This window comes from Natator depressus, chromosome 2 (genome assembly GCF_965152275.1).
Source record: "Natator depressus isolate rNatDep1 chromosome 2, rNatDep2.hap1, whole genome shotgun sequence".
NCBI classification, from domain to species: Eukaryota; Metazoa; Chordata; order Testudines; family Cheloniidae; genus Natator; species Natator depressus.
The window spans coordinates 23,734,196-23,759,087 of record NC_134235.1 but is presented as its reverse complement, the minus strand read 5'-3'; the positions used below and the strand labels follow the sequence as shown (position 1 = coordinate 23,759,087).

The 24,892-nt window shown below is 44.4% G+C and overlaps 1 protein-coding gene across 1 annotated transcript in view; it reads right to left on the bottom strand.

Annotated features, from left to right (window-relative positions):
* The window catches only part of SNTB1 (syntrophin beta 1), a 181,080-nt gene extending 156,600 nt beyond the window's left edge, over positions 1-24,480 (bottom strand). Inside the window, exon 1 of the mRNA XM_074943902.1 lies at positions 23,771-24,480. Coding sequence (XP_074800003.1) covers positions 23,771-24,383 — 613 coding nt within the window. The 5' untranslated portion in view covers positions 24,384-24,480. The remainder of the gene's footprint in view (positions 1-23,770) is intronic.
* Positions 24,481-24,892: the final 412 nt, after the last annotated feature.

Below are 24,892 nucleotides of genomic sequence, written 5' to 3'. Positions count from 1 at the left end.
CCCTGCTCTGCCATCTGAGCATCTTGAGCATAAAACTCGGGGAGATTCTCTTTTCCAGCTCTTGACGGGTAGTCTAAGAGACGGAACTCAACTGTCCATCTGGAGGAGAGTGAAGTGAAACCTCAGCTCCTCCTTTCAAACGCCAAGTAGAATTCTCCACATGGCAACAATAAAATAATGTTCTCAGATCCTAAGGTGAATAAAAAGTTTCCCCTTTAGTTAAAAATAAAGAAATCTATTTCTTTATTCAGGAAGAAGCAAAGAGATTTAGCACTCTGAAGTGAATTTTAAGAGGAAAAGGCAGGGTAATCCCATCACCCACCCCCTAAAACATCTTATCCAAAAGGAACCAGCAAGACTTCTTTATTACAAAACTATCACAGCTCTTCCAACACGAAGGGTTTTTTTTAATTGATATTTGTTAGATCCAGAGGCACTAGAGTCTGGAATCAGTCAAGAGAGCCACATAAAAGGAAGAAGAATAGCTACAGAAGCATGAAAGAGATTTGCTGGCTAGATCAGAAAGGAAAAGAAACAAACACTCTCCCAGGTACAGCAAGTACAATTTCCCATTTACCTTTACTTCTCTTCTTTATTTTCTCTTCCCCCCCCCCCCGACTTCATGGCATCCATCCCACAATAGAGCAGTCTAATTAGAAAGGGGATACTTCATCCTCTCCGTAACCTCATCAGACAAAAGCCATGGAAAAATATGGGGATTTGACTATAACAAGAATTAAGATAAGCTTAAGTAGAGTGCATGAATGCTGGCACTATGCCCAATGCTCTTGAAGCGTTTTCAGAATGCCAGCACAATGTACTTTTCAGCTGGCACTAGGCCTAACACTCTTCAGGGACATTTAGAAGGTAGCCTGTAGCCCAGGACCTGACGAATTTGTAGCTTTCTATAGACTTGCCTGCTTATTTGACTGTTTGTATTTGTCTGAAGTGTCTTAACTAAAGACCTTGACGAAAACATATTCCATTCTAAGATCCCAACCCTGAAAAGGGGTCACGCCGGCCAACCCTTTTGTTCACGAGTATTCTGTAGGATCGGGGCCCAAGATGCATTCTGGAAAGTTTTAGGAAGGACTCACAAGGGTTCTTCAACCGTTTCCCAACAATGTCACAGCAAAAAAAAAAAACCTAAATAAAGGACGATTTGCACTACTTTTTATTATATTCTAACAATTTGTATAGTCCTAATATGCACTATCTAGCCATCTGCTAATACCAGATATCAAGATTCTGGGTATGGCACCATGCTTATACTTGACTGAGACTTAAAGCTTCAAATATCTTGATAACATGCGAAAGCAACAGAGGGGAAAAAACCAACTGCTGAAATAAAATAAAACTAAGTACAGCATCCTGTTGCCCCATTGAAATCAATGGGAGTTTGGGGTCTTTACTAGAACACTCTTATAAACTGAAGGGAGAAGCTCTGATGAGTACTTGTTAGTCAGATAACGTACTTTACGCTTACACAGCATCTGCTTTCTGATGATCTCTAAGCGCTTAGCAAACATTAAGGACCCAATCATAAGCCACATACCATGCTTGTACAGGAAAGTAATGGGGTATTAGGCATTTCCTAGCTCCCCTGCACTGGCAGAGAGAGAGAGAGAGAGAGTGTGTGTGTGTAAAGCATACTCACCCTCTTGTGCGGTGGCCACAACAACCCTCCCTTGTCCTCCCGCAACACGAAACCAAGGGGGAAGTGAGGAGTGCCAGAAAAAGAACTGGCTCAGATCACTTCCCCTACTTTGGAGCAGAGACCAAACTGTAATTGAGGTCCTCTCTATACATGGAGTTATTCCTGATTATCTCCACAAGTGAACACACTCAATCCGGAATGAAAGAGTGTCCATACATGGGGTTATTCTGGAATACCGAGTGTGCTTTAAATTTACACCCTACCTTAAACTATATTAACTTTCAAGCGTAGACAAGCCTTAGATCTCAAGTCAGTCTCTGCTGAGCTCCTGGAGCAGCACAACTATGGGCCTAGGTCACACTGCCAGGTGCCAATCCAGCCCTAGCAAATCAAGCCTCAACACCTGAAAGAGATAGGTGCTAGTATCCTCATTTTACTGATGGGGAAACTGAGGCACAGCAGGATGTCTGTAGTGACAGAATTGGGAACAGACCCTCAGATTTCCTGACTCCCAATCATGCATGTCAACCACAAGACCTATCTTTCCTGTTATCACAACAAACCTATGTTATGTCCAGGCTGGGCAGTTTCTGAAGAATTCCATTAAAGTTTTATGTTACTGTTTTATGCAGTAACACATGGTTATATTAAACCTGGGTTATGTGTGCACTGAATCAGATTACAGATGAGGAGCATCATTTAACTGACAGCTGACAATTCACAGTAGAAATTCAGGCTTCTCACCTAAAATATTAGCACTCTCATACAAGATCCCTGACAACAGCATAGTTTAAAATATTGGACAAAATCCTGGCCCCACTGAATCAATGGGAGATTCACCATTGACTTCAGTGGGGCTAGGATTTCACCCAATGCGTACTGATAGCATAGCATGGTATGAGCTTTAAAGACAGGCCACAACGTAGACACTCCCAAATAGGTAGAAATTTGGAAATATTAAAAACATGATGGGGCTATGCAGTCTACCCCTTAAAGACAGTAACACCTGGTGGTCTGCACATCCTGCCACGTGGCATGGCCTTTACATAGGACCGTTCAAACTCTTAAACACCTAAGGGGGATATGGATGGAAAGGAAATGGCCCCAGGAATGAATGGTGTGTGGGAGAAAATTCTGTTACTGTTTCTTTAAAGGCGCAGGTGCCGCCTTGCCAAGGGGGTGGGGCCAGGCTCTCCTCTCCCCCAACCAATCAGGAATGAGCTGAGAAGGAGAGCAGCATAAATTCTGTCTCCTCTCTCATAGGAGAGTAGACAGGAGCAGGCTGCCAAACCCTCTGATCCTGAGGATTAAGTAGGCCCAACTGAGGTAGTAGCTGGCTAAGGCTGTACAGCAAGCTAAATTACAACCCTGCTCCCGGAGGAGAGCTGGTGCTCCTGCTGATTTAAAGAGGACAATAATTACCTGAATTACGCAGCTCCAGGGGCAGCCTGGGGCTCCTGTTGTAAGCCGAGACAGAGTGACTGAGAGGACACCCTAAGGGGACTGGAAACAAGGCCCAGCGGGCAGGCCTTCAGAGAAACCCAGAAAGCCAGAAGAATCTTTTATCTCAGATTTTTGTTATGGACTTATTTTGCACAAGATTTTATAATAAACCAGCCCCAAGGAGGATACTGTTGAGTCAGGAGGACCTGAAATGGAGTTACTGGGTTCCTGAGAGGGGAAAATGAAGCAGGGAATGCCTGGAACGCCACTCTTAGCCGGTAGAAGGCACTCTAGGGCAGTCACATCCTGTGACACTTTGCATAAATAGTTATTTTAATATTCCTTTAGACTAAGCTAAGCATTGACATCTCTCACAATTTTATCATGAGCCTTGCAATATATGGTGTTTTTCTTTAAACCCTAGCTCCTGAGGTCAGGTGATTATGTGAGAATTTCAGTTTTCCTTAAAAAAAAAATAGTTTTTAGCCCTCACGGTTGCAGAGAGCAGCTTGAAAATGTGAACCCTCAAGGCTCAAAAACCAGAAGGCAATAAAAAGAACTCACAATTTAGGTTTAAAAAATTCATGAGTTTTTCTTGGGGGAGGGAAACAAGGGGGGGAATCTGACTAATGATGTTTGAACACTTGGGGTTGGCAATACTGTAAAAGTGAGAGGAAACTTTCAAAGAAATGAACGCCTAAATGTATAAAATAAAAAGGAAGGAGTTAGCCTCTCTTTCAATAAAATGCACAAAAGACTGTTTTTGACATTGTCCTTTTAAGAACATACACTACATCTCAAACAACTCCCCTAATAAAGAGGTCTAAATTACTTTTTTTTACGAATGCAGCCCAAAACCTAGATTAGTGTTTCATTTCACGCGGAATTCAGTTCGCACTTATGTTAAACATTGTGCCTATGTGCATTGTGACAGGGTTGGGCCAGACGGCTACCGGAGAGTAATAGAAGGCAGATATATTAGCCCCAGGTTAAGTAGGTCCCTTTTCCCTGCGTAAGGTAACAGGGAAGGTTCCAGAACAATCAGGAACCTTCTGGAGACAATTAAGACAGGCTGATTAGAACACCTGCAGCAAATCAAGAAGCTGCTAGAATCAATTAAGGCAGGCTAATCAGGGCACCTGGGTTTTAAAAAGGAGCTCACTTCAGTTTGTGGTGTGCGTGTGAGGAGCTGGGAGCAAGAGGCACTGGGAGCTGAGAGTGAGAAGGCGGACTGTTGGAGGACTGAGGTGTACAAGCATTATCAGACACCAGGAGGAAGGTCCTATAGTGAGGATAAAGAAGGTGTTGGGAGGAGGCCATGGGGAAGTAGCCGAGGGAGTTGTAGCTGTCACACAGCTGTTCCAGGAGGCACTCTAGACAGCTGCATTCCAAAGGGCCCTGGGCTGGAACCCGGAATAGAGGGCGGGCCCGGGTTCCCCCCAAATCCTCCTAACTCCTGGTCAGACACAGGAGGAGTTGACCTGGACTGTGAATTCAGAAAAACGGCCAAGCTGAGGAATGCCGTGAATCTCCAAGGCGAGCAAATCCGCCAATAAGCTCAAGACCCACCAAGGTAGAGCAGGAACTTTGTCACAGCATGTATCACAGTTACTCAAGAGGTCAGAAAAGTCAAAATATTATTAGATCTCTCTTGCTGCATGTTCTTCTGGGCATTAAAGTACAGATATCCTAATAATGGGGCTGTTAAAAAGCTGTATGCCTGTTCTTAGAAGATCAAATTTTATACTTTCTTTAGACGGATTTTTGGTGTGTTTGACAAAATGGAATATTTAATCATTAAGAAATGATACCACACTCTCTTTTAATGCACAATCCAGCTACAAGATCCACTACCATGGACCTATGAGGAGTCCCATTGATTGACTTCAACCCATTAACTACAAACAGTAGAAACACCTCAAGCTAAAAAACCTGGAGTTTCCCTGCAGTCTTTGGTGTGGGCAAATTATTTGCTGGCCATTTTTCCTCCTCCTGAGACTCCACCATAGAACAAACTATTAGAAAACCAAATAAGCTGCTATACATGAAATCAGCTACAAAATTCTTACAGCACATGGGATGTATGCTGGAGACCCAGTAACAGGACACAGCCATGTCACACTGTGAATGCTCAGAATGTCATCCACACCCTGAATACCAAAGGACCTTGAGTGCTTTCTTCCACCACCCCTCCCTCAAAAGCACAAATATCAAAAATATCACAATCAGGATTTTTTGCAAAGCTAACAAAATTTAAAGGCCATGAATCACGTAACTTCACTTAACTTGGTTTACTGGAGTCTAGCTCAATCTGCAATGACAGGCCAGTGGAAGAAGGTAGTCTTTGGAACAAACCCCTGAATTTGGGAGGGGGGGGTGTGTGAAAATAATGGGCTTTGGCTCCAGCACAAAGCCTCTTAAGCATCAGCTTTCTAATTAGTGTCAGTAGACACTTGATAGTGCTCTCTATTTTACTGGGCAACCATTGTTAGGTTCCCCTCACATCGGACTACTTCTTCAGTTGAGTGATGCAATTTAAAAAAAAAAAAAAAAAAGCCCTTGAGGCTAGATCCTGCTATAAGTGTGCTCGCGTGCACCAACTCTGATTACTCTATCGGCCATGTGCTGTTTTCTTAGGGCGGAAGGTCCATGGCACAATCAGGAAACATTTAGTCAGACAGTGGTACCCCCTTAGTACACAGAGCAATAAAAGCATTGTCCCCAGTGCAAACATTCCACACTTTATTACAGACTGCTTAAACTTGCATACTGTCCCCAATTTGCTACATGCCAACTAAAATCCTAAAGATATACAGCGCTAGGGGAGGATTCCAGGAATTCCACCTGATGCAAAGGCACCAAAGAATGTTTCTCAGTATCAGCAAGTTGTAGGCGGTTACCTCCTGCTTCTCCCAAGTGCAGCTGAGATATGCTGTAATTCAGAGGTGTCCAGAGTGTGATACGCAGATGAAATGTTGCCAAAGAACCTGGCAGCACAGGCCTCAACTCCCTATCATTAAAGATATGAGTGGCTGTAATCTGTGTCATTTTATACAAATTATGTGCTGCTCTTGGGTTCCTGACAAGTGGTTTATGTGGCTCTTAATGGGGCCAAATCTGGGCACCCCTGAATAACATGAATTAAAATACTGAGCACTTTACATTTTCGAAGCACTGTAAAAAAAAGGCCCAGTACTGCTCCTATTGACATCAATAGCGGATTTGACATTGAATACAGTGGGAGGATGACTGGGCTTTCTACTTCTGAGCTACGTTCCCTGCTCCATATTCTTCTCTTATGTTGCTTCTAAATTTATTTCTCTTTCCGAACATCCAACAATGAACATAATCTGCCTGATTCTCTTCTCGTACATTGGCATAACAATAGCATCTTGTGTGGAACAAAAACCAGACCGGAGTTCAAAGTCCAGCTAGCGATTTTCAGAATTAGGTGCAAAACAGAGACCAAACAACTCAGATTTGTTTGTTTACTTTCCATATATGAGGGAGGTTGAATTACCCCATTGCCCATCATATGGAAGCACTGGTGTGTACCTTCCTGCTCCCCCACCCCAATACCTGGGATTCATTAAGGAGGTATTTCCACTAAATCATTGCAAAAGAGCAAAACTGTGCAAGGAAAAAGTTTGGAACAAACAAAAGCAGCTTTGCAAGGCAACACAGTGCTGCTGCTCTATAAACCAGTCTTCCATAAAACAGCAACCAAATTCAGGGAACCAATTCTGAGTCTCTAATCAGAGAGCAAAATCTTAGTAATTAAAGTGCCCTGTACAGTCTTGTGACACAGCTGAGGTATTTTATGGCTTATGTTAAACTTTGGCTAATATACATTTACTCAGATTAATTACTTGGTGGATAGTTCACTCAGGAGCATTTTTAAGCTGATTGAGGGTAAAGACACTTGTATCCCTTTTATGATGGGCAAACCACAAACATGTTACTGCTTCGGTTTAGAATCCATTTTTCTCATTTCCCATGAAAGAAGGCCAGTAGCATAATTCTGTTTGTGTGCTGTACAAACAAAGCCATTTTGTTTCAGACTTCAGTATTGTTCTTCTGGGCAGGTCTGGATCACAAATTTTATATTGACAGAGTTAAAATATAGCTGATCTCACATTTTTCAAAATAATTGTAATGACACAACAGATTTTTAACCATTAGACCCCCTTCATCAAACATACGTAATCCAATTGGATACTGTGGAGAAACTCATATGCATAAGTTTGTAGGATCTGAGTCTAAATTCGTACATTCTGCAATACTGCTCTTGTTTTGAAACAAGTTTGAAGTTTCTACATTTTGTTTTCCGATGTTACTTTTCCACTGGCACATATTACCTTTTATTTGCTTGTTTGGTTTTGGTATACTTGGATGGGAAGGGAAAGAAGGGAGCAGGAATGTTAATGAAAAAGCTTAACGCTTTTTATTCTCACCTTGGGCTTGTTAGAGTATTATTCACCATCGGTTTCTCCAAAAGTGAGACATTTTAGACAGTTGAATGAACTCATGTGCACACAGAGGAAAAACAAAATCTGGGCCTGATCCCGCAAACACTTCCCCATGTGAGTAACTCTACACACGTAATAAATTCCACTGAAATATATGAGTCTACTCAGGGTGCGTAAAGTTACTCAAGTGTGTAAGTGTTTTGCAAGACCAGGGACTAGGCAAAGAAAGAGACTTCAGCTGTACTAGCAGCACAGGGGTTTACGATAAACAGTGATTATATATATATATATATATATATGTTAAAATTAAACATATTTTAATTCTCTACTTTATGGTTAAATCCCTCTTTTAATTGTAGGTGGCAGCATTGCAACTCTAAAAGAAACAAGATAAAGAAGCATGTCAGCTCTGGCATTTAGCCAAAAGGACATCACCAAACGATGAGAGCTCTCCCTGTCTTAGGATACCACTCAACGCTAGTGAATGCCTGAGCAGTTCCAGGAAGGTGTACAAAGCATTTAACAGGAGGAAATCATCAAGTTTAACACTTCACTCATGCAATTGTTTATTTAGCTGTAAATGCAGTTTCCTGTACAAGACTATTTTGATAATCAGCCTGAGAAGCGTCTGGCTGTTTTTAACATTACCGAATGTTATAATCAATACACAGAAAGGCAGACTGACTTATGTTTGTGACAGTCACATAGCAGCAAGTTTGCAGTTCACTGGAAACCAGAGATGAGTCAAATGCAATCTCCACAGTGAAGGGGCTTCTAAAACAGTATGTATTCTGTCTGCCCTGTAATCTTACATCTTGAAGTACAACCCTCCAGAAAGAAAAGGAGTACTAGTGGCACCTTAGAGACTAACCAATTTATTTGAGCATAAGCTTTCGTGAGCTACAGCTCACTTCATCGGAGTGAGCTGTAGCTCACAAAAGCTTATGCTCAAATAAATTGGTTAGTCTCTAAGGTGCCACAAGTACTCCTTTTCTTTTTGCGAATACAGACTAACATGGCTGCTACTCTGAAACCCTCCAAAAGACACTAAAGTTGGCCTGATCGGAAAACCAGAATTTTTCTTGCAGAACTGTCCACAATTTCTCCTAATTGTATCCTAGGGAGAGCACATGGGTATCTAGTACATCTACTGCTATACAGGGAACATGAATTTCTGCTAGCCATGACTATTTGGAGAAAATATGACTCCCCAAAACCAAACCAAGCCAGAAACTAAAATTTTTGGTGTTTCAAAAATAAATGAAACAAAACAGACAACCAAAACAAACAAACCCCTGTGGCTATTTCTCCCCATCCCCAATATAATATTTTATTTTTGTGTCTCTCTACTGTTCCAGTGCTTCTTCTGGGCCAGAAGAAGAAAGTGCTGAAATGCTGCTTGGAAACCTGTTCGTGTAGCACAGGGGTCGGCAACCTTTCAGAAGCGGTGTGCCAAGTCTTCATTTATTCAGTCTGATTTAAGGTTTCGCGTGCCAGTAATACATTTTAACGTTTTTAGAAGGTCTCTTTCTACAAGTCTATCACACATAACTATTGCTGTATGTAAAGTAAATAAGGTTTTTAAAATGTTTAAGAAGCTTCATTTAAAATTAAATTAAAATGCAGAGCCCCCCAGACCGGTGGCCAGGACCCGGACAGTGTGAGTGCCACTGAAAATCCGCTCCCGTGCCGCCTTTGGCACGCATGCCATAGGTTGCCTACCTTTGAGGGAGCATTTCCTGCCATATCACACACAAGAAGCATCCAACGTTTTGGATACTCATCTGAATCTGGACTCTATCCCTTCTGAGATTTTCCCATCATTAATAACTATATCTGGAGTCTAGGATTTCAGTGCAAGTCAAATCACTTTGCTTTATAAAGGTACCGTGACAAAGTGGGAATTTTTTGTAATATTTTTATGAAGCCTATGTGTGCTTCAGTTCCCCTGTGTATGCTGCAGTTACCTAGTGCAGCGGTTCTCAACAGGGGGTCCGCGAACACTTTCAGGGGGGCCACAGCGCCCCGCAATTAAAACCCAGAGCCCAAGCCCCAGCACCTCCTGCAGGGCTGAAGCCAGGAGCCGCAGGGTTGAAGCCCCAATCCCCAGCACCCCCTACCAAGTTGAAGCTGGAAGCAGCAGGGCTGAATTCCACAGCCCTGAGCCCCAGTGGGGCAGAAAACTTGAGCCCATGGGCAGAGTCGGGGGTCACGAGGGTGTTTCCCCCTCCCAAAACTACAGTGCAAAAGAAGGGCAGTCCTGGGGCAGCTCCACCTCCGCCCCACCTCCCCACACACACAACTCCTTCTCTCCCCACCCCCTGGCCAGGTCAGAGGCAGGAAGCCAGAGTCGGGCAGCATGAAACAGCGGCTGCTCTGGCTGGTGCCATGGAGCAGGCAGCCACGGCGTTCCCTCGTCTCCTGCTGGTGCAGGGGGTTGAAGCTGCTCCTCAGCTCCCAGCCCCTTTGCTCACGCAGCTAGTAAGAGCCGACTGGGAAGGGAGACCCAGCTCCATGGCTGGCAGAGCCCTCGGGGAACAGGGATCACAGGGGAGCCCTCCAGGCACACAGCCACTAGCTACCCCCATCCCTGCACAGAGCTACCCCCTCCCTGCACCCTGAGCTACCCCCCTGCCTGCATACTGCCCATAGCTACTCCTCTCTCTGCAACCTGAGCTACCCCTCTGCCCACACACAGCCCCTAGCTACTGCCCTCCCTGCACGGAGCTACCCCTGTGCCTAAATAAAGCCCCTAGCTACCCTTCTCCCTACACCCTGAGCTACCCCGCCTGCACACAGCCCCGAGCCACCCTTCTCCCTGCCCCCTGAGCTGTTTTCAAACTTTTTGAGCTGAGCCCCCCAACTTTGCCACCCCTCCCCCAACCCAACCCAGACAGGCAGGTGGCCTGTTGAGGTGAGTCAGAGGGTGGAGGTGGTGCTCCCTCCCTGGACTCCGCCGTGCGGAGCTGGCTCAAGCCCCGCTGACCCCTGTCCACCCACAACAGAAGTCAAACTACACCTATGCCTGAATCCCCACCCCCCCTTCCCCAGCTGGGCCCTGGAGTTTTTAATAGCAAGTTGTGGGGGGCCTCAGAAAGAAAAAGGTTGAGAACCTCTGACCTAGTGGATGGAAAAGGACGATTGGAACAAGTTAAGAGACAGGTGTGAATGGTGTCTCATCTCCCTGTCCCATATCAAGAGAATATAATGACAGATCCAACTGCCTGGTCATTGACACCTAGAAAACTATGACCATAGATTGCCCCACCCCTCCCATCTCTGGAACAAAGAACTGGAGAGGTGGGGGTTGAGTGTGCGCTGCAGGAAGCAGGCAGGCACCTGGGAGTCTGACAAAGAAGGTCAGATGGAGGGAGGGAGATGGAGCTTCAACTATGGGGTTCACTACAGCTTGGCTGGGCTCTGAGCAAACCAGAGTGGACTACACTTTAACCTTCATTCCTCTATGCTAACCTAAGGACTTCCTTTGCTGTGTTCCAGATGATTAATAAACCCTACTTTTTTGACAACACAGTGTGAGTGTAACTGCAAATGCTTGGAGAGGTGCCTTGATCCCTAAAAAGGATACAAATCTCATCAGTGGTCTGTCTCAGCTGGACTTGCTGAATGGAGTTTCACAGTTTGAAGCAGCAGCACCACAGACCCAGAAGTCCAGTCTAGGGAGGCGGTGAAGCCATGTGGCTGAGCCTGGAGAAACAGTGAAACCCCTAAGGGGTCTAGTACACTGGAGGAGTCCCTCTTAGAGACCGTTCCAAAGCTGGGGCCATAGCCTTGACTCTGTGGTGCCGGTCATAGACCCAACATCCAACCCATAACTGACTGTATGAATAATTCACTCTCTTTGGTTAACACTGAACATTAGGTTAAGAAGTAACTGGTGTTTAAAGAACTATCAATGACCAGCACAGAAATGAGCTCAGAGGCTGAACGGGTGTCATGTCTATTCTATTATCTATTTTCTTGTTAAAAAAAATTCTGGAAAGCAGAAACTCTCTCTTCAATAGGAGGTAGAATAGCTTTACTACCAGAGGATACAGAAACTGGAAGGCAGCTTGCTCCCATAGGACACGATCCTGCAATAAGCTTTGCGCAAGTAGATCCTCGTGCTCTTACAGAGTCCTGAGGAAGTCAGTCAGGCTCCATCAGGGAGTGGGGTTTACCCATCACAGAATCAGGGTCACATGAACAATAGACTAATACAGTCAGGATATAACCACATCAAATCTTCCTTCACCTCTGTAAAACTCCACTTAACACACAATATATATACACGTGTGTGTTTTTCACCCTACTAAATTTGTGCGTTGATGAACAGGGAAAGAGGGAAGAAAAGAATGAGGTACTATTGCCGCAAGTCCCTCCACAAGAAGCTCATCTTCTATACGTCTGTGAACCCTTCTCCCTAATTAGCTAGAATAGATACCTCTACATGTAAGTCTTTAATAAAACAGAAGTTAAAGGTGTTATGACTCCAGGTGAAGCAGAACTGAAGTTGCAGCTGTAACAAGGAGTAGTTGAAAAGTTGTGCATAGAAAAGGTACTTGGCAATTTTTAGAGGCTTCAGAAATTTATTTAAAATTTCTCTCTTTCTTCAGGTCTTTGCTGTGAATATCCTGGTATTAAGGAAACTTACCATCTTACAGGTAGGAGTATCTGAAAAATACCAATTTAAAAAATTAAAATTTTATCATAGATTTGTAAAACAGGCAACACATGAGGGACACACTGTGGCAAAGTATAAAGATTTTATGAGAACTCACATTTCGTAGTATGACAGGTTTCAGAGTAACAGCCGTGTTAGTCTGTATTCGCAAAAAGAAAAGGAGGACTTGTGGCATCTTAGAGACTAACCAATTTATTTGAGCATAAGCTTTCGTGATGAAGTGAGCTGTAGCTCACGAAAGCTTATGCTCAAATAAATTGGTTAGTCTCTAAGGTGCCACAAGTAGTCCTTTTCTTATTTCGTAGTATGTCACTCACAGCTTCACTACTCATTAGTAATGCAGCCATCTCAGCTCAGGACCATACAACCCCAATACCACACCACAGCACCATAAAATGCATGAAGGTATATGTAATAGGGAACAGAACAGAAACCAGTTAAGAGGGATAACATGTCCAAAAGCTTTGTCGGAAAGTTATAAAAATACAGATGCTTGGGTATATAATGAACTACATAATTATGATACTCGTTATTTCAGAACTACTGTGTAGAGATGTCCAACGTCTTCTGGCCAAATAGTTTTCCCATTTTAAAATGTCACTTTACCAACATTTCCACAGGGAAAATGTCAATTAAGAAAATGTTTTGATTTTCTGATCAGAAAATTCAAAATAAATCTTTTCATTTTGAATTGACATTTTGAAACTAATCCACTTTAAAAAAAAATAGAAATGTCATTTCAAATCAAAATGAAATAAAAAATCCCATGGAAACCGTGGAATTTTTCCCAGTCAAAACATTTCAAAGTGGTATTTATTTTTTCCAGAAACCTTTTTACTAGAAAAATGTGGGGTTTCTGACAAGTCCTATTAGTATGTAAAACTATGTTCTCATGAAAATATGATGATCTTGTAGGTTTTAAATAGCAAAACCAGACATTTCAATTAACCTACAATGGCCCCGATCCAGTGTTCCTCACACAAGCAAATCTCAGCAGGAGTTTGCTCTGTTTTGGTGGGATGAGGAGTGCCATATGGGTTCAGGCCCCGTATTTATTTCATCTAGGCTTTACGGATTAATTCTGCTATTTTGACAGTCCATTCTACACCTTTTTTAAACTACAAGTATAACAGGTGGTGAAAGGAAAATGTAACGGACTTTGGGCCATTTTTGAGTTTTAGGAATCTTTGTAAATGATCTTTTTAGAATCTGTATTTATAGCCTTTCCTTAATCGGGTCTTTGAAGGTTGATTTTATTGTATGTGAAGTGGAAACATCAATAATTTGTTCCTTATATGTTTCCTTTATGGCCTACCCCCATGAAACATATGGGCACAATTTACTTACCCAGACAGCTATTTGTGAATGGATTGTGAACAGATTTTAACGTAATTGCTTTCACTAGCATTTTTACCACATGAGGATCCTGTATTTTTCCAATGCTTTTTTTGGCTGGACACCTCTCTCCAGAGCTAGAAGACTGAAGTTCTTGGTGACCTTCAGAACTTGCCATTCAGTTTCTAACACAGGAAACTGGACTTACAATGCAGGCTCTTCTCTAGCCAGGATGAGGAAGTGTCCCTGAAGTGGCTAGGGACTGCATGGCAGAAACAATGGATTAGCAGCAGCCTCTATAATACCAGCAGAAGTTTTGTAGGCAAGCTTTATGTTGTTTTGTTCTCTCTCCTGACAGCACGCTCAACACTACTTCAGTTGTTTAAAGAACTGGAGTTGTGTTAACATTTTGTCAGGCCATTTACTTGGGCAATATCCAGACTCTACTGTTTAGAAATGTGCTACATGAACTTAACTTTTGCAAACTGCAGTAATTATGTCTGGATGCTTCATGAGGAGTATACAATTAACCAGTTCATTCTGGTTTTCAGTCAATGCCCTTTCTAGTTCTACTCATGTACATACAGTTAGGAAGACATGTTTGTTTTCAGAGAGTTAAAGTCAGCTGAATTCTGCTGCTATAGACCCTGGACGAGGCCTCTAGTGGCAGAATACACAGAAATCACTACTCTGCTGGGGTAGGAGGGAAAAATGGGCCAGCACTGCCCTCAACACTGAAATAAGGTTCACCATGGAAATAAGTTTTAAGTTGCCTATTATATACATATCCTCCAGGAATGTGCTCTTCTGTTACTGGTTCTGAGGAGGACCCCACCACCACCACTATGCATCATGGATAAATGTCACACATACCATGCAAATCAGTAATTGTGTAAGATTAGCTGGTACGAATGAGGTAAGAGCAGTGGACTTTTAGAGAGGATAAAATGTTCTTTGGAAAGGCACAGCAAGTTAAAACTTTACACAACCCCCCTCAGATTAGGGGGGGAATGAACGAATAAAACTCAATTAGCTCAAGCAGCAGCAGTGTTGAAAACAAAGCTTGCTCATCTTATTCATGCAAAATACTCATTAAGTCCAGATGTTAAATTCCACCCCCCTGGAGTTTCAAGCCAATGGGAGTTTTGCATGAATAAAGCAAACAGGATGTAGCCCACTATGAGGAATCAGGTCTGCAACAGCATTTTCCATTACCTACTTGTTATTCCCTTTAAGGCCTCAATCCTGCTCCCACTGAAGTCAATGAGACTTTTGCTATTGACTCCAGTGGAAGAAAATAGACACCACCCAGGCTGGGGAGGGGGACTTTTTGCAGTGACTGAACCTGGGACCTCGCTCTGGATGTAAAACATGAGTCCCTATTACTCAAGCTAAAACACCAGGACCATCCACTGAGAGGCAGTAGCAGACTCAAATGTCTCTGTGTGGCCTAGCCACTAGAAGAGGAAGGCAAAGTACCACATAGTTAGAGTGGGTTATGCTAAATCCCTCCTGAATACCTTGAATACCAAATTCACTTTACTGTTACTCCAATAAAAAGAAGAAAATTGCACCAGCAATGAATTTGACCCCTCAACTTCAGAACCTTGCAGAATCAAACCCAATGTCAGTTCGCAGATAAAACAGTTCTGGTTATCTTAATTGACCAAATCTCATCAAATATCTCTCTCACCTACTGATCAATATTCACAAGTATTCATTACATTAATGGTATAAAGTGAAAATTGCTTTTGTACCACCGAACACACTAACAACAACAGAGCAATAAACTTATTTAAATGTCACATTACTCTTAAAAGAGACATAGGTCTGAGATATCCGCCTCATGAGTATGACCCACAAGCTGTAGGGTCAAATTTTTTGCTGGTGTAAACAATCAAACTCCACTAAAGTCAACAGAACCCTTTTACACCAGCAGAAAATTTGGACCCTACTTTTTTTCCTAAAGGTTTTATATTCTGATGTTCAAACACTGAATATGCTTTAAAATGGAGAATTAAAACAAGTGGCAGGTGGAAGGGGAGAAATACTGCTCTCCTAGGACCCAATCCTACAGACATTTCTTCAATAAGCAACCTTAATTACACTAGTTGGGGCCTTTGATGTGAACAAAAACCTACTAACAAGAACAAAGTTACTCATGTGTATTAGTGTTTCCAGGAGTAAGGTCTGACTTTAGTTGAAATTATTATTACTGTGCTTAACTTTAATAAAAACAACACATAAAATGTCCCTAAACCATGAGGAAATAAAAAATGTATTCAAAGCCCTATTTTGGATCGGGCTTTATTAGTTCTGCCAATATAGTAACCTCCAGTAGCTCAGCAAAAGGCTACATAACATTTTAATCAGGAGTATACTGTATGTTAATCATTTCAAATCAGAGACAGTCTCTCCCGTCTACTGTTCTGGCTCATTTCCTTACAATTAAGAACTACATCTTACTCAAGTGCTACAATACAGATATATGACTTCAGATGTGACATACGGTGCAGTGCCCTAAGTACAGATTTAGAGATTACTTAACCCTTTCAGTACTTGGAATTGTAGACAGAATAATTAAACAGACCAAAATGAAAGTGTACAGCAGCGGCTAGTAAATCTAGCTTGCCAGACAGTTAGCCAAAAATTAGGCTTCTCGATTTCATTAACTTTAAAAAGAATACAGCAATGTAACGAACAGAACATCAATCCAAACTCTGTGTGCAAAGCAAACCTGAGGGACCTGTTCACAAAGTATATGCTTAATTGCATTCTACGAGATAAGGGAGAATACACCTCACAGCTAAAACTCCATAGCAAAACACACCTCATAAAATACATATAGTCACTCACATGGACAATCCCAGATGATTGATGAGTTGATGCCATCCTTGATACCTTTATGCTGATATTTCTGGCAGTTTTGTTGTTCCATTTGATGCATTGGATTAAAGGTGATATGCATCAATGTTTAAATGAAAAAAGTTATACCTCCTTGTAGACAAGCTTGCTTACACTTCTGTTTTGGCCAGATTTAAACTTGAAGTAATCGGAATGTAGTTGACCAACTTCAACTCAGTAATTACTCAATTCCCCTGCAGGTGCTGTTGGAGAAGTTACTTTGTGTCCCCATTTATTATATTGTGTTGCTATGCTCCGTGATCCTGCAAGATGCTGGGCACCCTCATTCCAATAAACTCCCCTCTTCACAGGCACACAAGGCACAAAATGCAGTGGAAATATCACCTTTCTGCTAGGCATGGAGGCCAAGCCACAGAGACCCATGCAGAGGCACTCCGAGTTGCCAAGGAACAGTGCTCTGCAGAAGGCACCTACACAAGACTGTGAAACAGATGGGGAGCAGTAGGTATATGACTCAGGGCCCAACACACAACGTGATCCACAGCCCCAAATGCTGGGTGAGGGGCAGGGAGGAGCTGTGCAAAGGGCAGCAGCCATTAATCCTGCCAACAGATTCTCGCAGCTGACACGACCTGGCTGTGTGTTCCTTCTGAGTTACTCGCAAGCCTCTCCAGCCCTGAATAATTTTGTCCCTGGAATTTTTTCATATGCACTGTTCATCCCATTTCCTGCTCTCTGGTAAACAGATTAGATACCAGCCCTTGGACAGAACTGTAGACCACTTCGCCACTCAGTACAGAACTTTGGGGCACTGCTGAGAACTGACTATTGGTCCCTCACTCTTTGTTGTGTCTCTTAGCCAGTTTCCAATCCATGACAACATCTTCTCTCTCCCTGCATGACTACAGAGTTTCCTTAATACTCTCTGGTGAAAAGTTTTTTAAATGTCCAAATAAATTACATCTACCAATCTTCTTTATCTACTTGTGACACTTCCTCAGGGCATCCACAACCATAGGCCACCATGTTACCTCCTGGCTCAGCACAAGAGACATGTTGGTGCTAAACTGTGTATCAGCTCCCTGCCCCCACAGCAAGCTTCTCAAGATCCTGCCAACCTTTATTTTGCCTTGCAAGTTAATACTTTGTGTACCCTAGTCCCCGAACTACCCAGAAGCATCTCCCTGTAGTGTCCAGCCCGTCACTCGACAGTCACACTAATTAGCAGGTAAGCTGTCCCCAAAGAGACAGTGTACACACAGCTGGAAGGTTACTCCTCAGGATCAGGTCCTTTATAACATAAGAACAGCCACGCTGGGCCAGACCAAAGGTCCATCCAGCCCAGCATCCTGTCCTCCGACAGCGGCCAATACCAGGCGCCCCAGAGGGAATGAACAGAACAGGTAATCATCAAGTGATCCATCCCGTCGCACAGCACTGTAATCTATGGTGAAAACAAATATAAATCCATTAACAAAGAGCAAAGATTCACAGATTCAAGTGAGTGGTGAGTAAGAATAATGGAAACAAATGGTTATGGTTATAAATAAACCAAAAGTGTATCACGCTTTCCAGAGACTAAAACTTAACAGGTTACAGCCCTAGTTTCTCACCCTCTATATCTATCCAGGACCCATTTCTTCAGAATCAACCCCCTTTATAGATCATCCATTGATTAGATTAAAGTGTTCCCTCTCAATTCAAAACTAAGCTTCAAAACCTTTACCATAATTTTCAGTCAAACGTAATTATCAGGACTCAGATTATCGCACAGTCCTTGGAAGTGGTGTAACTGAGACTAAGATTATATAACTTTCTTCTTTACCTTGTGATTTGATATTCAAATAAAGGTGTTTAAAAGATATCGAGGACACCCATTAAGCACGATCCAGCTTCTAGATGATAACAGAGGCATTTGTTCAATTAGATATTTGCTGGTATAAAAGGAAGTGATTAGACTATTTTACATATTTGCTGTACGTATAAGGAGTAGCTTTATCAGTGAGGAACAAAAATGTGAGTGGCAATCTCAATTTTAACTCTACATTCCCGGGGCCAAAGCATACATAGATTTAGTTAGTGGCTATAGTGTAATATATAGGTCAGCAAGGACATATTTTGTGCTCTATATCTCTTACTATTTTCACATTCTTGCAGGAGATGGGCATTGTTTCACAAGTAATGTCTTTTGCGATCCCCTAAAAGTAACTTGTTGCCAGGGCATTGCTGTAGGAAACACATGGCAACATAGGTAAGTGAGAACAGTTTTTCAGTAGCCAACAAGTAGCCTTTGGCCATTTTGCTTTATGTGAAGTAGACTGCTGTTTTATAAGGGTTGAATTATTTTTCTTTTTCAAGAGAAGATTAAGAAAAGGGAAATTTATTATAGTAGTTGTTTTTCACACGTTGCTTTAGTTCACACTTTAAATGTACATGATGTCAGTATTTTCAGCTCCTAGAAGTACTGTATATAAATACCGCTGGGGAAATATTACACCGTATCATAGTACAGAGCAACAATATGCTTCCATTCACTCTAATGAGCAGAAAATTGCTCCTATATGACTATTATTCTAGTCTAATTGAGAATCACAAAAAATGCTGAGTGAAATACATACAAATTTTAAGAACCCCTATGAAGATCCATTCTGTGTTTAATGCTCTGCTGCTTGCTCACCTCCATCATGTCCACCTCCATATCAGCATGTTAGAAAGTGATATGGTTCAGAGGTGTATCCGAATCCCTCTGACATAAACAGATACATTGGTTAGATTATTTTCCTCTACCCCAGACCAGTGAATTAGCGGGCAGAGGCAATCCTGCCTGAAACCAGCACAGATTATGTTTTGTTTTTTAACTTTATTGTAGGAACATAAAAAGGGAATCTGTACAATACGATCTGTTTGGCCTGTTAGTACCTACAGAAAGTGCCATGATGTAGCGATCACTCTTAGATGCTTTTTAATACTCTTGTGATTCAAAAAACAAGGTATCTATCTACTTGAATATAAGTACATCGCATTGCACAATCTCAGAGATCACTAGGTTTTCTGTGGGTGTCTGCTGTAAGGGGACCAAATTTAATAGAACTGGAGAGAAAATATAAATTATACACACACATTTTTTAAGCAGTAGCTATTAGTATAATTTGGGCAGCATTCCAGGCCCATAGGTAAACAGTTCACATTTTATAAAGAGATATTCTCGTCTCCCATCTAAACAGCATCTAAGTGCATATATGGTTAAACACAAATTGGAGGATGACACTCCAACCTCAGCTCCAGTGCTATCCCCATTCCCTCTGCTCACCAGCCTGCTCCCTTCCCCCATCACATGATTTTCCTGTTGTGGGTCTAAGCAGGGACTAAAGTAAGGGGGCTCGGAAGGAAGCACATCTCCCCCTCCTCAGGGAAGATCACAGGGGAGCTGTCCCTCTTCTACCTGGCAGCATTCCCTACAGTTCTCCCCCCTCCTTCAGGGACAGCTCCCCTTCCTTTTTCCAAGCTTCTTTAAAGCAACTGGGTGTGAGCCCCTTCCACCTAAAGTCCCGAAACAACATCCTCGCTGCTTCAATTACTTTCTATTTTCAAATTTCTGTAACAGACTCATCCTCTGGGGATCGGGCACTGAGGGGGACACAGCACATGCTGATCAGCAGGTTACACAAACATCTTTCTCGAAATATACACTCTAAACTGGTCTTGCTTTGCTTTCATGTTAGAGTGGTTAGAGATTGTGGGTGTGCCACAAGCCCATAGCAAGGCGCAGTGCATCGTTCTGTTGCCCAAGGAGCAGAAATAAGCTGAGCTATCCCTATACTGGTGCAGATTACATCCCCTTGCACCAGCTCCAATACATTGGCTGATGCAATTGGGGAGAAGGGGTTAGAGCTAAAGCTCATCCCTATTGCACCCCCATTCCCCACACCCACCCATGTAGGAGGGGAAGCAGCAGCTCGCCCCATATATGCAGCTCTCTCTCATGTTAGTACCTGCAATGCAGGTGGCAAGCACGGGGATAAGGGGGTGACTTCCATTGCCTGAGCCCTCTGTGCTGGCATGTGGGATGGGCCATAATTTGACTCTCACTTTGTAAATACATCATTTAGCTGGTCAAGCATTTTGGCATAGTGTTTCTATGGAGGATACCATACAAAATGAGGGTCCCACTACTGTGAGATGCTGGGTGCCTTCAAGCCTCACCCACTTAAATTGGGAACAGAAAGCAGCCAGCATCTTTCAGGATCAGGCCCTTATAACTCCATTGCACTGAACTTGCCTCTTCAGATGTTGTTGCCCAACAGGCATGAGTAAATTCCATTATTTCCCCAACAATATAAGCATGACACAAGAACGAATGTGTTAGCACAGCAGCTGGCAATGTTCCTCTGCCCTGCCAATTGTTTTTAATGGGGGAGAATTCCTGGAGGATTGTCTCTTGCACACCTGTGTGTTTTTTCCTGCAAAGCTCATGGTTTTTAATACAGAGCTCTCTAGGAGGCTAGGACTAGGGAACCATAAGTAAACCATATAGGGGCATAAGCTTGTTCCCACTGCAGGCAACAGCAAAACCCCCATCGACTGCATTAGGCAAGCAGGAACAGTCCAGCTGTGTCAGCCTCTTTAAAAAACAAAAAGTTTAAAGAACCTTTGAACTTCCTTTGTTCAGTCATAAAAGGACTGTTTTAAATGGCATCACTGAAGAGTGATCTGCAAAGTGGGAAACTAGCTCTCTTGTTTTAAGCAGCCTTTCCTTCGCAGATTCCCTGTCAACTGAATAGCAGGTTCTGGGAGACACTATGGCAGATTCTGATTTCAGCTTCTCCAGTGGACCTGGCCCAATGTAAGTATTTCAGCATCAGTCATCCATTGGGGTGACTATTAAAATACACCATTGAATGATGAGCACTACTACTCTATTGCACAAATAAGGCATCAGCATTCACTTCAAAGGAGGAAAGAGCTGAAGGCAGCAGCTGCAACAGGGTTTAAAAACGGGGAATGGAGGGGCACAGGAGCAGACTGATCCCTGGTCAAACTGCCTGGTCTTTGCTCCTATAGGGAACAACACTCACTCTTTTATAAGTGTCGCACAGCTTCTGCATGTCCAGTTTTGTGTATTATGCATAGGGGAAAATAGTTAAGAAAATTATACAGTATTTGCTATGTTAATCATTAGACAACACCAAAGGTCAGATTCTGTCCATACATAGGTAACCTCTTACCAAAGATGGAATTTGGCCTCAGTAACCTCTCCCTTTCTGCTCTCTGACCTAGTAGACCTTCATGAACTATTTCACTGCTGGGTGAAGAAAAGGGGCAATTAGATAAGAACACCTTGACAAACAAGTACCCAGTTACTTCTGGGCGATGTGGTCCCGTTCTTATAAGATGCAACATTGATCAGTTCCTCACTTTCACAGCCAGAGTCAGATGAAATTTTCTTCCTTGTCTTTTACCTAACCACAGACTATGTGGTTTTAAACCAAGGATTCTCATCCCCTTTCCATACCATAAACCCATATTCAGCTATTTACAACTGATCCTCATATGCACCCCATAATCCATAGCACCGGTTCCCACGGCTCCTCCAAGAGGTGTTACAGTTCTTCAGTGACTCAAGAGAGGCACATCAGATATTGTACTGTTGTTTAGTAGAACCAGAGGGAGGACAGGTTGCAAATGACTGAGGAAATCCGTTTCAAACTAAGATAGAAGACATGGAATGGCAGCAGGTTCACCACCTCACTCCACAAACGCTAATGACTCTAAGGTCAAGAACCGCTGGTTAAATGAACTTACATACAAACAAGCAAGCACTTTATCAAAACACACACACACACACCAAGGGCATTTTCTTTTTAACACGCACTAGTTTCTTTCTGCTGAACCTTTTCGCAGGTCTAGCAACTAAATTATCCCTCAAGGAAAAGACACTTATAAAAGATTTAATAAAAAAAAAGCTTTCAACTCAAGGCTTGTTTGAGAGGGGAGATCTAAGGAACTTTTTTTCTGGTCTTTAACTTATCCTCTCTCTTGTTTTTGTCTCTCTTCCCCCCCACCCCCACTTGCCTTCTTTTTTGGTCTTTTATATAGTCTGCGCCAGAACTAACTCATTTAGAGTGAGATTCACTTCTTTTGCATTCAGTTTTTAAGGTGGCTTCTAAAAGATCATCTCACTGCTGCTTGGGAATCAAAGTCTCTTTTTTTCCCCTGCAAATGTTTCAATGAGATATTTGCCAGTTTCAGTCAGATTTGTTCCCTTTCCCCCTCGCTATGAACTGGGGGAGGGGTAAATTTCAATAATTTCAAGTCACAAGACACAGGTTGGCATAGCTCTGTGTGATCTGATCTGCTTGTTTCTCTCCCCTTTTGCAGAGCGAAAGTAGTAGTCAAACTCTCCGCCTTGTGGATCTGAGATCTGCTTCCCCCCCTTCACCCTGTCATGTGTTATCTCAGCTGTTTAGAAAGGTTTTCCTAACCACTTCTCCTTGCAGAAAGAAGAGCTGCAAAGCCCCAGGCTGGGGATCCTCGAGATAATTTTCACTTAACCCAGTCAATGTGTGTGATCTTAGTGGTTCAGGGAGTTTTGTCACATTTCTTTCCCCCAGTGATGGAGAGTTTCAAATCCTTCAGCTGTATGGCCAGAGACATGCAGTTACTTTATATCCTGCTCAGGTTTGCATTGTACTGTAGTTTGTGTTCTGATCTGGCTGGTGAGGCTTTCCTACTCTTTGTCTTTTTTTTTTTTTAAACGTGCACGCAGAGAAACTTGCAAAGCCGGCAGCTTTGCAGCTGGGGTTCCTGGAGTTCCTTAAGTCAAATTAACTCCTAACGTTCCCCAGCCATAGGCTGGAACCTCTCTGCTAGCGTACGATCCGATCTGCTTTCCTTATACCGAGTTGCAAAGTCCTGAGCTGCGCGCCTGGGGATCTTAGCGCTGACAAATTAACTCTTTACTTTCCAGTCACAGACTAGCACAGCCCTGGAGTTCGTGATCTGAGCGCTCCGGTGAGGACAGGTCCCTCCCCCGCCATAAACACGCCTGAGAACAGGTAGCAAGAGTGCCCAGCTTTGCAGGGTCTGTCACCCCTTACCTACCGCTGTCCCATAGGCACCAGCAAAGCCCTGATCCGCGAGTCTCTCTCACGGGTGCAGGGAAAGTGGCTGGGGCATACCGGAGTCACAGTGTCTTTCCCCCCCGATCATCCCCCACCTGCCCCGCTGGGCGACCCTGGCCTCCCCTTGCAGAAAGGGCGCGTGTGCGCGGCTGGGGAAAGGGGGGTGGGGGAAGCTGCCGGGCCCATTTTAACCCCTTACCTTCCAGCAGCACCTCCTTGCCGGCCCGCTTGAGCGCCTGCACCGCCTCGTCGTGGGTGGCGTCCCGCAGGTCCGTCCCGTTCACGGCCAGGATGGCATCGCCCACGTAGAGGGCCTGGGTCTGGTCGGCCGCCAGCCCCTTGAAGATCTTGCTGATGAGGATGGGCATCTTGTTCTCCTTGCCGCCCTTGATGCTGATGCCCAGCCCGCCCAGCTCCTGCTTCTGCACCTTCACGCACCGCTTCTTGTTGGAGATGGCGTCGGGCACTTGCTCGGGGAGCTCGGTGAAGGCGGTGCGCACCCCGGGGCCACCCCCCGCCTTGGGGCTGCCGCCGCCGCCGCTGCCCGCGGGCTCGGCCGCCCCGCCGGGGTTGCCCGCGGCGCCCGGCTGGCTCCCGCGGCCAGCGGCAGCCCCTCGGCAGGGCGCCCCGTTGCCGCTGGCCCCGACGCCGTTGTGGGCTGCGCCGTCGGCGCGCTCCTCGCAGCTCAGCACCAGGGCATCCTCGGCCAAGTTGGCCAGGACTTTGTGCCAGCGGTCCCGCACCAGGACTTCCAGCCAGCCGCTCCGCTGCTGCGCCCGGCCGCCGCCGGCTCCGGCTGCCGCTACCGCCATCTTTGGAGCATTCTTAGCGCACCATGTGATTGCACAGCCCGACCGACAGCCCGCCGCGCACAGGACAGGGCTGCGCCCCGGGAGCGCCCCGAGCGCCGCCAGCTGCGCCGGCGGGGCGGAGCAAAGCCCGCGGTTAGCCTGGCGCCCCGGGCGGCGGCAGCCGGTCAGCCGCTCACCTGATCCCAGGCGCCACCTCCGCCCGCCGGCCGCTCACCTGCTGCGGGCGGCACGTGGAGGGGAGGCGGGGGGCGCCCCCTGCAAGGCACAAGCGGGGCAGCAGCCCACCTGCTGCAGGCCCTCGTCAGCTCCTGCGGATCCCTGGCCACCTCCCGCCTACAGGAGGGTCCATAGCAGGAGGCGCCCGGAGGGCAACTCACCTGCTCCGCGCACCACTTAATCCCTCTCCACCCCCACCTCGCAGCAGCAAGCACAGATGCGTCAGTAGACGGCCCCCCCCCCAAACCAAGCGCGAGCTGAAATCTACCCAAATCCGCTCGCAACCCCATTCC